This window comes from Poecilia latipinna, unplaced genomic scaffold, assembly GCF_001443285.1.
Source record: "Poecilia latipinna isolate Pla-1442-1.1 unplaced genomic scaffold, P_latipinna-1.0 Scaffold1530, whole genome shotgun sequence".
Taxonomy (NCBI): Eukaryota; Metazoa; Chordata; class Actinopteri; order Cyprinodontiformes; family Poeciliidae; genus Poecilia; species Poecilia latipinna.
This window is the reverse complement of record NW_015114146.1, coordinates 34,585-53,191: the sequence shown is the minus strand read 5'-3', so window position 1 is coordinate 53,191 and position 18,607 is coordinate 34,585. Positions and strand designations below refer to the sequence as shown.

The 18,607-nt window shown below is 37.8% G+C and overlaps 1 protein-coding gene and 1 long non-coding RNA gene across 2 annotated transcripts in view; one reads left to right on the top strand and one right to left on the bottom strand.

The window, feature by feature from the left end:
• pitx3 (paired-like homeodomain 3) overlaps window positions 1-6,515 on the top strand; it is a 19,585-nt gene extending 13,070 nt beyond the window's left edge. Inside the window, exons 3-4 of the mRNA XM_015058298.1 lie at window positions 855-1,060; window positions 4,364-6,515. Of these exons, the coding sequence (XP_014913784.1) occupies window positions 855-1,060; window positions 4,364-4,933 (776 nt within the window). The 3' untranslated portion in view covers window positions 4,934-6,515. The remainder of the gene's footprint in view (window positions 1-854; window positions 1,061-4,363) is intronic.
• On the bottom strand, window positions 5,508-8,142 carry LOC106963399 (uncharacterized). Its single transcript, XR_001428181.1, has 2 exons — window positions 7,962-8,142; window positions 5,508-5,986 (listed from the first exon to the last, which is right to left on the bottom strand). It is a non-coding gene; the product is annotated as an uncharacterized LOC106963399 (long non-coding RNA).
• Between the last annotated feature and the right edge of the window lie 10,465 nt (window positions 8,143-18,607).

The following is an 18,607-nucleotide window of genomic DNA, read 5'->3' as shown; positions in this document are numbered from 1 at the left end:
CATGACAGTCTTATTCAACCCCCTTCAAATAAAGTGTTACCGACTTTTATGTTTTATGATGACATTTTAGTACAGAAGCAAAATACAGCTATACATTGTAAAATAATATATCGCTGCATATGTAACACATATTTAATATTCTATCATGCTTGAGGTCTGCCAATGAATATCCACCATGTCAGTCAGTGGCAAAAGCTATAAATGAGACAAATGGCTGGACGTTTTAGTGACTTTTCAGACATCTGCAATCTACTCAGTTATCATATTCTACAGATTTCCAGTGAACTGTGGCTTAAAACTTTTATCTGCTATCACAAACATGCCAACAAAGAAAAATGATTGTTTTAATTTAGCAAAGTATGGGCTAGTGAGGCCCTGTTTTTTCTTTTATACAGGAACAATATTCTTCAAACGTTAGTTTTATTCCTTACCGTTCTGTATACTGTCTCTTTATCAGACAGCAATTGTCAAACTGCCTTTCTTTAATTTGATTTATTTATTTTAAACAGGTTTTTAAAAACAAGAGAAGAAAGCAGTCAGTATGGATGTACGTGCATCACCAAGAACACAAAATAATTAGCTTACCACGACTTGTCTGCTTGAGAAGGAGTAGGAAGAAGTGAACACTTATTTAATCAAACTAACTCATAACAAGACAAGAAAATCTACGGATAATAGTAATAGTAATAATGACAATTGCAAATAACAACTTGACATGCAGCATCAGAATAATTACCAACTCCTTGCCAATGTACATCTATGAATTCTTCTTAATATGTGTTGTATAATAACATGTAAAGAAAAACAGAGCGAGAGAGAAACTGATAATAATGATAGTTCCTGTTTATCTGCAGACACTGAGAAATCCCAGCAGAACAAGTTGGATGAGTCAGGTGTTGAAGATGGCTCTCTGAAAAAGAAGCAGCGGCGGCAAAGGACTCACTTCACCAGCCAGCAGCTCCAGGAGCTGGAAGCCACCTTCCAGAGAAACCGCTACCCAGACATGAGCACAAGAGAAGAGATCGCTGTGTGGACCAACCTCACTGAGGCTCGGGTCAGGGTGGGTGCACACACACACTTGCTCTTATCATCTCATTAGAATAGGAAACCAGGTTCTGTATGTTTTTTTTTGTTTGTTTTTATGTTACATTAGCTATATGTTTGGACCTTGCAAGAACACTGGGCCAATTTAAACTGCAGGACTTTTTTTTTTATTTTTTAAAAAAGGTCAGAATGTCAGCGACAGTGTCACTTGGTCCTTTCAACATGACTTTCGATTGTGTTGATTGTGTTGTAGTCGTGTTCTGAGGCACACATATGGCACAGTTGCACTGGGAGATTTAACTTCAACCAAAGCTTTCATCACAAAATCTAGACTCACCGAGGGTACTCGTTTGTACATACATATCATGACATCAACACGTGTATGATCTAGGTTGATTATCCTGGATTATCCTAAGGGAATGTACAAAATATATTCTCTTCTTTGTGGTATTCTGGCTTATTTCCTTACTCATTCTAAAAACATAAAGGTCCATTTCTGGAAGTTAGAATAAAATTGAACAGTTCCTTTATTTTTGTAACTGAATTCTAAAAGTTAGACACATTCACTACTCAGAGTGTATAATAAATCTCTGAGAATGAGTTTATTAAAATGATGTCAAAACTAACACTGTTAGTTATGAATTTCATTTAATGAAAACCCTCAATCCTCAGACCTGTATAACTGATTAAATGGAGAAATGTTATGATCATGGGGAAGCCCGTTTACATTACACACACAGTCATTAGCTATGTTTCCATCTCATTGTCATGCAAATTTTGAGCAAACTTTAAAAACGTCACTGTGTTTGAACTGTGTAAGGGTGTACCAAATACGGGACAGTGAAAGGTAGAATCTGGACGGTCCTCATGGGTTGCAATGTTACTGGCATAACAAGGAAGTCCCAGTAGACAGATTTTGAACAAGACACAGTGGAGGATGCTTTGTCATGATCTGGAGAGTTTTCTGCTTCAGGTTGTGCAGGGACATCAAAACTGGCTATGGGGAGATGTTGCAGCAGGCATCCCTGTGAAATATATTAACTTTGCTTGACTACTGTGTTATGAATGCAGAAGTTCATAACTTTATCCTGGGAAACAATTTTCTTCTTATGTACCACCCTACATGTTCTCCTGATTTAAATCCTGTGGAAAATGTTTACGGAAGGTTACACATAAGAGACTTACAAAAATGGGAGTGAGTTCCTCCTGAGTTCACATCCCGGCCCGGGGTCTTTCTGCATGTTTTCTCTGTGCATGCATGGGTTCTCTCTGGGTACTCCGGCCTCCTCCCACTGACCAGAAACATGAATGTCAGGTTAACTCCTCTGTCTAAATTCTCCTTAGGTGTGAGTGTGTGTGTGCATTCGTCCTGTCTGTCTCTGTGTAACCCTGCAATGGTCTGGTGATCTGTCCAGGGTGACCCTGCCTCTCACCTGTAAACTGCTGGAGATAGGCACTAGCACCCCTCGCAACCTCACAAGGGATAAGCATGTAAGATAATATAGATGGATGGGATGAATTCCACACTAAAGCAGCTCTTCCTAAAGCCATGAAGCAGCATTCCCTCCAGACTACAGGAAACATGTGCATCCATCATGAATTTTTGAACTTATAAACAAGAGCAGTGCCTGCTCACCATTAAATCTTTTTTTTTTTTTTTTTTTTTTTTTTTTTTCTTTTTTTGGGTTTTTGGGGTTTTTCGCTTTAAACTTTTGATCATTTGATAAAACAGCATGATTAAGTTTCAATAATTTGCCTTCATATTTGTTTTATATCTTGCTATAAGTTTTTATCACAGTATAAAGCTCTAATTAGAATCTGGCTATAATCCAGCATTGAGAAATGTGAATACATTTGGTTACTTATCTGTTCCCAAGGTGGAGAGTGCTTTGGACTTTGTTAACATTAACATGCAAACATTGTTCAGAGACAAAATGCGTTCACCTCCAGGCAATGATTTGCTACTAAAATCAAATGCAAAGTATTGTAGAGAACACAGAGCCATGATGCATTCTAGGACAAAAGCACCTTTTGATTCCAGCCTTGTTTTGCTCATTTATGGACACACACACACACACACACACACACACACACACACACACACACACACACGCACACACACACACACACACACACCTGCTGCAATGGACTGGCGACCTGTCCAGAGTAACCCCGCCTCTCGCCCATTGACCGCTGGAGATAGGCACCAGCACCCCAATGGGATAAACGTGTATGATATATATGACTCCTTTTTTGACCCTTTTTCTTTTTTAAATAAATGATTGGAATGATTCCAAACACAAAACATTTAATCTTGTTTATCTTCGATATAAAAGTTAGAGCAAAGTTTTCCATGAATTTACCCACAGATGAACTTTCCCTAAGATCCATTTTCTTCCTTTGAAATTTTAACAAAGGGTTTAATGAAATTAATATCCCGTAGATATTAGACCGTAAAATTACAAATTTGAAGATTGCCCTTCTCTGACATGACTTTCATTTAGATTTCACTATTTAAATAAGTGACTGATTAGTTTCAATACGATCTGATTAATACTGTTTGACGATACACTTCATCTTAATTTGTGGGATCATTATGTCTTTACCCGTGTGCACACAGTAATACTGAAATCATGAGAGTGGGCTTAAGTTACTCTGGCTGGATCTTTTTTTAGAATTAGACTTTAATGACTTCAGACTGTTTCAAGAAGGAAATAATTGGAAGAAACTTGTTCATTTTTTCCTGAAATTTTGTCTTACGTGCAAACATCAAATTCATAAAGTAGATGTAAAAGTGTTCACTGTTAAATCCAGTATAACTGCACTCTAATAGTTTTTTTTACCATAATATCATAGTTGGTGGCCTCATCTCCATGTTTGCACAGAACAACAGTATATTTTAAAGAACATTAAAAATCTTCAATTTACATAAAATCAAGGTTGCTTTTTCAGTAGGTTATTAATTACACTCTTGATGAAAATTAGCAGGACCAAAACACACTTGTTTTTTTCATGGTTCTCTTTGCATCTTGTATTCAAACAGCTGTTATTCAGGGACTGAATTCCTTTCCTCAGTAAATATGATCACAAAGTCATATATTTGCTAAAGTAAGGCATATTGTAAATAAAACTGCCAGAAAACACTGAGCTTTAATGTAATGGAGTGACCTTTGAGTTGAGTTTGTTTCCTTTTTACTGGCGTTGACTAATGAGACAACAGAACTTGATGTTTTGATTAGACATTTACTCTATTGTTCAGAGTTTACTACAACTAAATTGTTTGCACAAACATATGATTGTCTTTTTTCCTATGCTGTAGGTATGGTTTAAAAATCGCCGTGCAAAGTGGAGAAAAAGGGAAAGGAACCAGCAGGCAGAGTTGTGTAAAAATGGGTTTGGCGCCCAGTTCAATGGACTCATGCAGCCGTATGATGAAATGTACACAGGCTACTCCTACAATAACTGGGCAACCAAAGGGCTAGCAAGCAGCCCGCTGTCTGCCAAAAGCTTCCCATTCTTTAATTCAATGAATGTAACTCCCCTGTCAACCCAGCCTATGTTCTCGCCTACAAGTTCCATCCCCTCCATGAACATGCCCTCTAGCATGGTGCCCTCAGCTGTGACTGGAGTCCCTACTGCCGGGCTAAACAACCTGGGGAACATCAATAACCTCAACAGCCCGACAGCGCTCAACTCTGTAGCGGTGACTGCAGCTACATGCCCTTACGCCACCACAGCCAGCCCCTACATGTACAGAGACACCTGCAATTCCAGCTTGGCCAGCCTACGGCTTAAAGCAAAGCAGCACACCAACTTCGCCTATCCAGCGGTGCAGAATACCGTGTCCAACCTAAGCCCCTGCCAGTATGCTGTGGACCGGCCTGTATGAACTCCAGATATGACTTTACATAGCAGCTGTAAAGCCCACCGCCACTCCGAATTCTCATCTCTTCAGTTCCATCTCTAAACCGCTGGTGGTGCAGCAGATCAGTTTGTGTCCTGATGGTTCAATCGAGTCACCGTCAATACCAACAAATGGGACTCCACAGATGGACCATTGCTTCTTCTAAGGAAGGACTGCAGTTGCAGAACTGATCAAGCATTTTCAAGCTAGTTTTAAAGAGGAGGATTTGATTTTCCTTCTTTTGAACTGCATGATGAGAGAAATAACAGAAATCACGGATAAGTGAACCGTTGGACTGGTTGTTAGTATCTTGGGGTAAGAAACATGAAACAGAGCTCTCACAGAAAGTGGGCTTATGGTTTCAAAGCCAGCAATTTTTTTTTCTGCTTTCTGCGAATATATATATATATATATAAAATGAGCCCCAAGTTATTCATACCCCTGGCAAAATTAGATATGTGTTTTATTCAACCTTACTTCTGTCCAAATGAAAGGACTATGAATATTAAAATTTGATCCGTTTTTGTTTAAATTATATTAAAAAGGCGTTTCCAAAATTATTTATATGTTTCTTAATGATTGAAGGAAAAATCATAATTGGCAATACAGCAGTCTAACTTTCTCTTTTAATATTTGACCAGCAGTTTTTCATGTGTTCACAGGTATTTGGATAATTTATCTTTAGAAAAGCGCCATCACCAAATTTTTTTAGCTCTCTCCTCAGATTCAAGATGGTACTCTGGGTGGAAAACAAAAATAATATCAAATACTGACATTATTTTGAGTCAGAAAAACATGTTGGCTAAATATTACTTGGAATATTACTTTAATGCTAAATCTGTCCGGGGTATGAATATGGTATCGTATGACAGATACCTGGTAAGGACCATAGATAAACATTCTATGTGCACAGTATGTAGGAACTAGAATTGCAAAAAACAAAAAAAAAACAAAAAACAAAACAAAAAAAATGGTTTTACCCTGCAGGTCCTCATGGGGAACTCTGGAGTTTGAGAAGTCTCGAAAGTGAACACGACTCTGTAATTTTAAATAGAAAGTTAGCTATTTAAATACACGCTATATTTAGTACATGAGCAAAATTTTCAAGCAAAACTCTGAAAAGCCATTTAGTATAGAATTTTGTTCCTGGTCCATGACAGTAGAAATGTATGTAAGAATGCAAAGCAAACATTTAAAAATACAAGCTTTTATCCTGGTGTTGCTTGCTTTGTCTCATCAAAAATAAATAAAGAAAATGTTTCCATGAACTACAAGTAGACTATCCAATTGAACAGAGCATACCATTACAGCTTAAAACTCTAGTCAGCTCCAGGTTACTATGTTCCTTCACCCCTTCGTCTCTCTACATTGCACTGTTACCATTTTATCCTTGTACTTATCATTCCTTACCAATGTACTTCCCCTTTGGTATGTTCTTTGTTCTTTTTTTTTTGGGTGGATGTGCATCTTATGAAATCACAGAAATAAACATTGGTTAAAAAATAATCTCTATGTCCAGGGCAAAAGGTCCTGTAAAGTCCTATTAAAATACAAGTATTTATTATTACTTCCCTGGGAAATTATTATTTTTGTTTTTTAAGTTTTTTTTATTTTTTATTGTTGGAACATTTACCAAAAAGTACAAATTTTGCATGTGTTAATCATGACGATAATGTTAGTACTTGTTCTCACAGTGTTCCCTAAACTGTAGCTTTCTGGACTTTATACACTCACTGGCCACTTTATTAGGTACACCTTGCTAGTACTGGGTTGGACCCCCTTTTGCCTTCAGAACTGCCGTAATCCTAATCGTGGCATAGATTGAACAAGGTACTGGAAACATTCCTCAGAGTCGTGTCCATATTGACATGATGAGCATCACACAGTTGCTGCAGATTTGTGACTGTCGGGATTGTCTGTTAGAAGACTCAGAATAACCGTGTCATCTGAAAATGTTATGTCCTGGCTGGGTTGACAACTAACACATTCATTTGTGTACAAAATGAAAAGGTAAGGCAAACTAATGCTGCCTCGGGGGGCACCTGTGCTACTTAACTTGGGATCAGAGTTGTACTTTACTTGGTTAGATCTTTTTGATAAAAAAAAGAGTAATACCACTTAATTAAAAAAGGGTTAACCTTCCAACTGAATTCATTTTCTGAGGAGGATGTTTGTCTGAATAGAATTAAACGCTGAACTAAAATCGACAAAAAGAAATCTGGCATATGCTGTAGAGTTCTCCAGATGCTTTAATGAAAGGTGTCGAACTGTGTCTCTTAGCATACACAAATTGGAAGGCAGCCAGAGTTAATTCTCAAGTCTTTGAGGGTCAAGTCCAAGTCTAGTCTGAACTCTTTTCCACCAATTTAGTCAACTGGCAGTGAGCAGCGTTTTTCAGCAATTGACCTCATAGCACACTGCCCTGCATGTTTTATAGCAACCTCCTTCAGCACACCTGATTTCAATTGATGGCTGATTAAAATCAAGATAACCAAGGTTTATCTTCTAAGTTGTTCAACATTCTTCCATACAGGCATCGACCTACAAAAGTGGTTTCTACTTGGAGAAAATAAACTGAATCCTAACTTCTGGTCTGTGAGTACTCTTACTACAAATACAAATACAAAAAACGTCCACAAGGTATTAAACACCTGACCAAAAGCCTACCGGAAGACACATTCTAACGAATAACTTGTTCTAAAAATGTACGATATAAATGCATATAAATAATAATCACAGCTGCCGTTGTGCCAAAGTATACATTACATACTTGTAGTATTTGCTTTTAATTTGTTTTTCCTCTGTTAATTTTTTCTTTTTTCTTTTTGTGCTACTTGAACGAAATCATTTCCCTGCGGGGATCAATAAAATCATCTTGAATCTTGAAACCCTGTGACAGCAAGGTCTCTTTTACAAGGGTGACCTAATCAAGACGTCAACAACACACCTCAGAAACACAAACCATAAAATTATACAGAAAAGCGTCTGAAAAACTCTTAATGCTGTATCATACCTAGTGTAGCTACAGCTTTTCGGCATCTAAGAAACAAAGACGAAGCACAAATGGTGACTTTCTTCAATCGACGCACATCTCTCCCTTTCTGAACGATGTTGTGTTGTATCGATGTGCTCAGGTGGCCACCTAGTGGCGAAAATACGAACTACATGCAAACATATTAAATGAAGAAACACTAAACCAGAGGGCTTAATACAAGTAAATTAACAGCCTTTTATTCAACTTAATTAGGTGATTTTGGTGTATTTGGTATTTTTAATGTGTCTTCCCAAAATGTGGAAAAAAGTCACTGGGATATGGCAATCTACCTGTAAATAAAGTCTGACTATAAGCACACACACAGGCACACAGGCAATCAACAAAAATGTGATTCTAACCATTTTTCATTTACCTATTAAATGGAAAATGCAGCAAACAAACATGTCAAGCCTCACAGATTGCATACCACAAATATTTTTTGAAGTGGGTGCTTGCCATTTGTGTCCCCTGGGTATTATCTCTTGAGCTGCTCAACATGTAGTACTCTAATGTTGCTGTGATAATACCTCACTCTATATCCAAATTCCCCAGTTTGTGACCCAAGTTAAAGTTAGGCCACTCTCACAACTTGTCCAAAATGGTTTTCATCATATGAGAAATGCTCACAAAAGCATGAAGGTTTGTGTCAAATCAGAAGGTTTGTTTGACACATTCTGTTTAAAATGTGCTTATTGATCATATGTAATATTCTAATTTTAGTGTTCACTTTCAGATATGAGTGACAAAAACTATTTACCTTTTTTGGAAATTCTAACTTTTTGATACGTACCTTTATACAGTCACTGTTTAAGTTAGAAATTGACATAGGACATGACTTTGGTCTTTGGACTAAAGAGCCCCAAGAAAACATCAACGTTCACATAGAAGGCATGATACACACAAAGTCACAAAGACATTAAAAAAAAAATCAGGTGCTAAATAATAGCAAAATGTCAGTGTTGGAGTTTCATCTACATCTGAAATAATTGTCAGCAACATGCTGCATTTATTGGCACTGTTAGCAAAAACATTGCAAAAATGGTGCATTTAAAGTTTGAGAAAAGAAAAAAAAATACCTACAATGCAAAGCTCTGAACAGCATACTAACTACAGTCTAATTATTTCGATTTCAATCAAAATAGCTGTCATATTGTTGGAATACATCTTGAAAATGCACAGCTTGCTGACAATGTCCTGTAGGTTATAAGGAGACCTTCACATAAACAGCCACTTGACGTTAACAAACCTGTTCTTTTTCCTGATTTACAAAGTTACTGTTACGCCCTGGGCCTCGTGAGCTGGGCTGCAGGTGTTTTTGGTGTCTGCCCTTGTGCTCCTCCTCTCTACAGGATCTGCGGCTGACCTGCTCTTTTGAAGCACAGTACATTTAAACCTGACCGTCTTCCACCTTCTGGGTCGCCTTCGGCATCTGCTCTGCCTCTTGACGTGTGCGGTGCCCTGCTGCCGGGCCTCAGCTCCCCTCCTCTTGCATTTGAGTTGATCTTTGTTTTTGCACCTCAGCACTTCCTTATGCACACATACAACACATCCAAGCATTTTTTCCGTTACGCCACATTCACAATCCATTGTTGTTTTTGTTAATAAATACTCATTTTCTGCACCTCCTGTCTCCTGTTTTTGTTACGACCTTGAGCCAGTCGTAAATCTGTCAGGACAGAAATGTCACTAGTATCTAGCTTGGAAACCATCAGATTCAATAAGTGCACATACAAATCAATAGGAAATTGCATTGTGGGAAGTCTACTTTTGCCTGTTCACTGGAACAGAAAATGACTGCGGTCAAAATCTTCATATGTATAATTTCAGTCTTCCGGTCTGTCTGCGTGCTTGCGTGTGTGTGTGTTTTGAAAGCACTTATTAATCTCTCCATGGCCTTTCCCTGTCTTATAAATTCCTGATTGTGTGTCATTGTTTGGGCTTCATTTGTTTGAACACACACCCTGTAATCATGCTTGCAAATATATAGATTTTTTAAAAAAATGAGCTGCCATTTTCATCATGGCACTAACAAAGTGCATTTGAAATCATTCTGACTTCCCTTGAGCTAAGCCATCAGAGCTCACACAATACCAATCAGAAGAAAAACTGTCAGCTTCAAAGCCTGAAGCTTGACTACATTAATAATATAATAAAACAGCAAATTGAATGTGTGGGCGAAGGGGTGTGGAGAACGAGTGTCTTGAAATCCTCCAAAGACATCCGTCTTTGTTCCTGACTCTTGCTTCTTTTTCATGATGACTCATTGAAAGTGAAGGCTAATGACAAAATAGCAGGCTAATTCCTGTAATTATCCGTGTTTGTCAGTGGAAATTTGCGAATGACAGTGCTTCTTTCTCCGATCTTTAAGCCGGTAGCTTCGGAGGTGGCATTGTTACCAACAAAGCCTTCACAGACAGGTCATGAATTAGGGATGCATAAATGTGGTTGGCAACAGAAAAATGGCTCCCCTGAGGAATGCTTATACAACAAACGTGACCCCCAGCAGTAAGCTGGAATATATATATATATATATATATGTATATATATATATATATATATATATATATATATATATATATATATATTTGTGTGTGTGTGTATGTGTGTGTCCTAAGAACAATTCAGTATGAGTTGAGAAGGCTTCACAAAAACATACTGCTGAGGAAAAAGCACCAAGATGGTGGTTGGGGACACATGCCCTGTAGATACTGTACATTTGTCATTGGAAAAAAATATTTTTAGGGACTTTGACAGCTTAGTGAGGCGTTAAAAAAGTCACCCAATTTTAATTCAGTCTTCTTGTAATAAAACATTTTAAAACTACAAAAGACTTCCACCTTTATAAATAAACGGATTCAGCAGTAGTTCGAAAGGTTTCAGAGAAAGCAATCTCAGAAAGAAGGAGAAGGTTGTTCTCGGCAGCCATTAAAACACATGCTGGCTGTACCAGAAGGTGCTTTTGATATAGTGATATTGACCATTTTAAAAGACATTGCAGTGTCAAAGTCGAATGATCTTAATATTAGTTTCTGAGTATTATTTAGAGTTAGTTGCATTGTGTTTAGCCAGTTGTGTTCATGGTAAATCACAGACATCCACAATCACAGAGGACAGTGACTCTGTTTGTTTAAGGAAGTGGGACTGATCGTAACAAAGCAGATGGAAGACCTGATCTGTCTCACATCCTTTTTCCAGCAGGACCTGGCTCAAGTCCTGTAAACCAGGAGCGTCAAACTTATTTTTGTTTTGGGCCGTGTCAAGACCACCAGTGTCCTGGCTGTAGCAGGATGTATTGGTAACACTACCCATTAATAAACTTGTAAAACTTTAATAAATAGCTGTCTCTGTTTTGCATTCTTCCTGCATTTGGCTCCCCTCTATTCTGCAAAGACGTAAAAAAGGATTTAACTTCCGTTTAGGCATAGGTCAGTACTTCATAGGTTCAAGGCCATGATGCAACCCAAAGACTCGTAGGTTTAGGCAAAACTATCTGATCTAAAATGGCTTCATTTGTAAGATCCATATGAAAGTGTGTAACGCAAACATTTTTGAAGGCCAATGCTTAAATTCAAAGAGCTTGCACAGTTTTGATGATGAGGTAATAATATCAATGTTGGGGAAAATACTGGAAACTTTTACTCTAAGCTGTTGTTACAGGGTTAGGCATAGACCACAAGAGGCTCTCTGGATATCATCAGAGACCAAGTTCTAGTTTATTGCCATATGTGCATAAGACTGACATGACACTGTCATAAATATGACATGACATCTGTTATGAACATGAAGGAATTTTATGACTGTTGTCATGAAGTGTCATTCGGTAACTCAGGACACCTGTAGCGCAAAGTTGCTCTAAAAGTTGCATTGAAAGTCCATTAAAAGTGCCAACTTTACATTAAAGTGTCATTATTTATGCACTTCATTACAACATAGACATTCATGAAGACTCCTCCATCTTCATGACAGATGTCATGTCAGTCTTATGCACACCCCGTCAAATAAAGTGTTATTGAAAAATCCTAATTGTGTAGCAAGAATCCTAATTTCTGAGCAGAACACCAGAAAGGATGCAGCAGTGACAGGATGTCAACGCGGTGGACGCTTTGTGCAGGTCAATAATACTAAAGATTTAGACCTTTAATAAACCTCTAATGTCAATAATGCCAATTCCAGACAGAGAAAACCCTTCCACCGCCAAAACAAATATCTTACAAATTTAGTATGAACAGCTTAACATTGTTGGGACATATTTTCAACATAAAAAAAAGTACTACACTAGTTGTAAGAAAAGCTATAAAATGATGAGAGAGAATTATTTAACTTGATTTCTCAGTTGTCATGTTTGTCATTCATAAAGCAAGGACTCCAACAGCTTTCTTTTATTATTATTTTTTTTAAAAGTCTAAGCTATGTGCCTTATTGTACAAAAATAATCCTTGCAAGCTGGAAAGCACAAAACCGACCGTGTGGATTGGTGTAAAAAGGAGTAAAATCTGTCACGGGTTTTGCAGTGGTCAGTGGTCTTAAGCTCCAGAACTATAGAGACATTCAATTCAACAAACAATCCCAATGAATATACATTCCAATTGAGTTTTTTTTTTTTTTTTAGCAAGAGAAGCTTTAAACAGGCACAAAGTGTGTCAAGCACCCTGTTAGGATTCCATCATGTTATTGGTTCGTTATGGAGCTGTGAACCACGGCCATTAACTAGAGGAGAGTGCATATGTGGGAGGGCAGTACATCTGACAACTGAAGAGCCACTTTGATAGTTTGGGTCCCTCCTGATCGCTGAAACAACTGTTCCCCCTAACAGCCAAAATAAGCCACATCTTTAAAGCTCTCTCACCCTGTCTCTTCCGTCCCCTGATCACGACACACACGCATACACGCACACAACCAAACACACCCAATCCAAGCTAAAAAAAAAACAACTTTGACCTGGAAAGGGTTGAGTAGCTCTCTACTTCCATTTCTGTAAGAATAATACACTTACTGCCTAAATGTATTCTGGTTACAGAATAAGTGCAGGTGTAGTTTCATATTCTACCTGGGTGAATCACTCTTCAGAGTGTTTGTATTGGACCAGCATTCTGTTTAAAAATCCTGCTTTATGGTATTTTTTTCAACTTCACAGAAACTGTTTTTCTGTATTGTGTTAGGTTAAGTATGAAACAAAAAAAATTGCCCTAATTTAGTCTTTTTCTCTATTTCTTAAATATCAGATTTCAGCCAAAGCTTAACTGAAAGTTTAGTTTGACATTTCGCATTCCTAATATCATACAATAGGAAACTATTACTGTAAATTATGCAGCACAGAGTACTAATGTAAGGATTCACGTGTCATCAAAGCAGAACAGAACATTTTCTTCATAGTTGTCATTTTGTCTTTTTTTGAGTGCCAACACAATTTTCATTACATGAACATAATGACAAATATGAACCTGAAATCTTTGACCTGTTTCTTTGCCTTGAAGCTTCAGGGTCAATAGATCTGACCTGCAGCCGCTAACCTTTCTTCAATCATTCCAGATCTTCTGAAGGCAGACATAAAAAACCCCCCCCAAAAGAACAAAAAACACTTCATTAAGCAGCTAAAGTACCACTGGAATTTCATACTTTTTTCTTCTTTGTTTTTATTTATGTTTTGTTTTTGTTTTTTAAGAAAGAAATTTGTTTGCAATTTATCCTTTTTTTCATGCTGTTTTTTTTTACACTGACGTCAGTGAGTGTAATCGGTGGATCGCTGGTCTGCCCACCCTCGTCGTTTGTGTCCCTGGTAAGACACGTCACCCACCTCGCTTGCTGGTTTTGGTCAGAAGGGTCGATGCAGCCTCGCTGCATTTTGGTGCAGCGAGGCTGCTGCACCAAAATGCAGCCTTGGCTACCCCAAGGCGAGGCTGCCTTGGGGTAGCTGTGGCTACAATCCAATAGCTCACCATCATCAGCATGTGAATAAGCCTTTTGAGATTTCAATTTGATATATAAAAAGGGCATTATAAATAAAATGTATTATTATTATTATTATTATTATTATTATTATTATTATTATTATTATTATGCTCTTTCTGAACTTCCAAAATTTTTTTGCACGCGCCAGTGTGTGTGTGTGTGTGTGTGTGTGTGTGAGGAGGAATTTTGCAAAATGAATATCTTACAAAATTTTTCTTTGGCCCTCCGCTGCCCTTTCCAGTCCTCTACTATATTTCTGTCTCAGTTCATATTCTGGATTTTAATCTAGAAATAGAAAAAAAAGGGAGAGTTTGCCAAAAGGCTCCTGAAGGAGTCTCAGACCATGAGAAACATGGTTCTCTGGTTTGATGAGACAAAGATTGAGCTCTTTGGCGTGAACGCCCTGCGCCACGTTTGGAGAAAACCGGGCATGGCTCAGCACTGGGCATGATGCTGTCGGTGGTGGCAGCATCATGCAGCAGGAACTGGCAAGTTGGTCAGGATATAGGGAAAAGAAACATGCAACAATGTTCAAAACATCCTGAATTGAAACCTCCGTTTGAGTGCTCTTGACTTCAGACTGATGGTTTATTAGTTTCTTTTTTTTAGAAAGACCAAACAGTCCAACGCACACTGCCGAGATCTCTATAGAATGATGTCAGGACTGACTGTCCTGGATTGTCCAAACAAGCATCCGGTCCGGAATCTCACTGGTCTGGAGTGAGATCTGAACACGACTGACAGATGTCTCCATCCAACCGTTCAGCTTACAATTAAAAGAGTCAATGACTCAATGAAACTCCTTCACCAAAGGTTTGTCAGGACATCACACGAAAGTTCAAATCACAAGCAATAAGGATTCAAGAAAAAGTCAAAAGCTGAGAAAGTTGACAGAATATGCTTATAATCAGTGACTGTTGAACTGCATTCTTCTGTGTGTATCTACTCTTACCGATTCCTGTTCCTTACCAGTGTTTATTAATTAATTGATTTGTATTTAATTTGACAGAGAATTTGACATTCTAGGTCAAGGTTCCTTGGCTCTATTCACTCACTTTTTGTATACAGGGCTGTATAAAAAAATAAATTTTCCTTCTCTTCCCTATATAAAAATTATTTGAAAAAGATCATTTTATTTATGTCCCCTTATTGTTTTTCATACACAAAGGAATATATTGTGATTCAGCCTCCAGATTTTAAATTGTTTTGAATTCCCATCTATTTGTAATGAGGCTCATTGTGTTCCACTGTAATCTTAAGTCATTCATTCACTTTATGATATCCTTCTCTGTATCTTGTCTATTAGTTGTTTTTATTTTGCCTCCTGTGGCTATTTTAACTACCTCCAAGTACAACACCCTTGAGATTAATTGTGCTGGTAAAACATCTCAGTGGTGGTGAAAAATAAGATCTACGCTTGTGAGTCATAGACCTAAGAAACACTTTGGAGGGTAATTTTCTGATTCTCAATATTTTATTAAACATCCACACACACATGCAATCATAGCAACATTCCCTGTTGAGCACCGTCTTTACAGTAAGCTATTCCTCGATTACTTTACATTTCATATGTTTCTATAATTCATAATTTTTTGTATTTTTTTCCCCTTTACACTTACTATTTATTTTAAAATACCCCTAACCATTTTTTTCCCACCACATTCATTTTTTTTCCATTTCCATTCCTCCTGTTCAGTTCAGTCATTCCAGAATCCTTCCTGAGATCTCCAGCTCACCTGACTGAAAGGTTTGCTTTAGCTCCTCTGCATGCCATCAAGCGCTACAGAAGCCAGTTAATTGCACATTAATTTAAATCAGGTGTGAGGCACCAGGGCAACGTGTGAAACACCCTGTGGGCCCAGGGCAGAGGACCAGGGACTAGGGACCTCTGTTATAGTGGACTTTATAGCCCTAACTTACCGTCACAGGTAATTAAAAATATTAACTGTCCTCCAGGCAGTTGTGTTTTCAGGGTTAGGGGTTACCTTAGCCCTAACCCTACTTGCATTGTTCTCTGAACCAGTTTATTTATTTATTTAAATTTTACTGCTGTTACGGGTGAAGAATAAATGACACAGATTGATCCAAAGAGATATCATGTCTATCCCAGCTGTCTGGTGATTCTGACGTCGTTGATCTTCATCTTCTATATAATAATCCCATTTAGCATATCCAGGAAAATATTCCTTAACTGCTCTTTAATGTACTGGGAATGTCTTATACTGCTTAACTAAAAATAAGTAATAACTAAATAAATAAGGTGTCTTAGTAAACCTGATTAACACTTTGATGGAATATTTGTTATGTAGAGGTGTGTATGTCTTAAATGTGTAAAATATATAAAATATATATGTGAAGTATTACATAAATGATACTTCAGTTACTTGACATTTTAACACTTCATTGTACAAATGTATGTTAAACATCTTTTAGGATGAATGTTTCTTAAGTTTCAAGTTGTGCAATTAGTTGAATTAGTTGTCAAAGTAAACCAAAGCACAAAAAACTATTCCTACTTTTCCTATTTTCTTTGGGGGGGTCACTCTATTTTCTATGCATATATGAAATATTTCAAGCTGCATTCCTCTTTATATCCACATGATGGCAGCGTTGCCTTAAATGGAATCAAGCATTTCTCCACTGGTAACGGTTTTTAAAAAGGTGTTGCACAAACAACAGCAGCACTTTTAAACGAGTGCTTACGTCATTACTCCGTAGTTTATCTAGTGAACTTGGATATCTGTTCATTTTGCTGACGGCTCAAGACGCATGAAATCCATATGAGAAAATAAAAGATTTTCTGACCTTTGCTCTTTACAAGGTTCTAAGATCCCATCAAAACGGTCGCTCCATTAAGTGTTCAATTCTGTATAAAGATATTACAGGTAAATACCAAAAATTAAGCTTATTTTATCCATTAAACAAGGGACAATAAAATGTTTTTGGAGGAACAATGAACACCCTGCTCCCTTACCATTGTGTTGGACCAAAATCTGGACTTTGACTAGACTTTATACTTCTTCATTCCAAAAAAAAAAAAAAAGCGTGACACTTCCAGTTCTACGCTTTCCGGTGACTTTCCGTTCTTTGCCTGGCATTGTGGCGGCGTCAAACCTGTCAGATCTGCCCACAGATTCTCTTGAGTTCAGGGCTTCAATGTTTCCACATCATGTTTTCATCTTCGGTTTCATCTTTTTGCCACCCCACATGGTTCACAGCTGGGATGGTTTCTGGCTCATGTTCTGGGTTCAATTTGCACATTTTGCATAAAGACACATTAGTTTATGAACACAGAACCCCTCTCCTTCCTGAGCCACATGATAGTTGGATATTCCCATCATTTCTATGTTTGCATATAATAGTTTTAAACAGATGAACACGGCGCTGTGATCATCGGTTAGTTGTTTCTAAGGATAAACCAGCCTTGTACAGGTTTCAATACACCCACAGGTGTGACTCCAATTAGCCTATCAGAAGTTGCCAAAGGCATGACATCATCATTTGGGCTTTCCATAATGTTTACATAGTAATCATTATGTATGCAAGCCTCTGATTTTGAAGACATTAATAAATTAAAAATATATGTTCTCTTTCTCATTGTGCAAATAGACATAATTTGGGTAATTTTACCTAAAATAAGAAACGTTTGGTCCAGTTTAATGTTAGACAGTGAGAAACTTCATGTGTCTTCTTATTCAGTGCACTGTATGTAAACTTATGGAATACCTGCTGTTGAACAAAATGTCATAAATCGTGAGGCGGTGTCCTGTTGGGTCACCTTTAGCTCTGATTCGAACGTTTGCTGCGACATTACTTCAACGAGCTTCGACAAAGTCGGCGTAAAAATACGAATCAGCTGAACAGAAACCAAGCACAACATTTTGAAATAGATATTTGTTTTATTGGTGACAGGCTGGTGATGGGGCATTAATGCAAAATATAATCGACACCGCAAAACTGCGCTTGAACAAACAAGTGAATCAAGACAAGACATATAAGAAAAATAGCTAAGACTTTTGTGCATTCACAAATAGCACTAAAAATTTATGTAGGTTATGAAGCTTGCCGGTGTGGCTGAGTGATCCCGCTCACTCCTTCTGTTTAACATCTTTTCCTTACAGAAACGTTTCTAGACATTGATAAGCAGAAAACCTGAGGCATGAGATATAAGCTTGCTAGGCTGCTCCCTCATAAAAACGTCCACTGAACCACCGGACTTCAAGACTGGCCGAACCAAAGACGCCCTTCACTAAACAAGAGTAGATCTGTCACAGATTAGGATTAAAGCTGCTACACTGTAGTAACTTGTGCATCACATAAAGATGAAAAAATATACAGCAATTATTCATTTAATAACACAATACAAACATGGCTTCATTTGGTTCTTCAAAAGTAAGGCTGCACGCCGTGGGCATAGAGACAAGTGGGAGGGCTAACCTTGAGTAGACAGCACATTTGTGAATCTGTAAAGCTAATTAGCTTCCTGTGTAGCCATGCCGAGTGAGGCTCATGCAAATCATGCAGTACAGAAAGAGTGCCAAAGCGAGAGGAGGCTCCTGACGTTTGTTCAACTTGTACACTAAACCTAAAAGCTTTACTTTACCTCTGACAGATTACATTTAAAGTGACTGTTTGATTTTTGCCAAAGGTTCTTCTGACTCCGGGTAAAAGGAAGG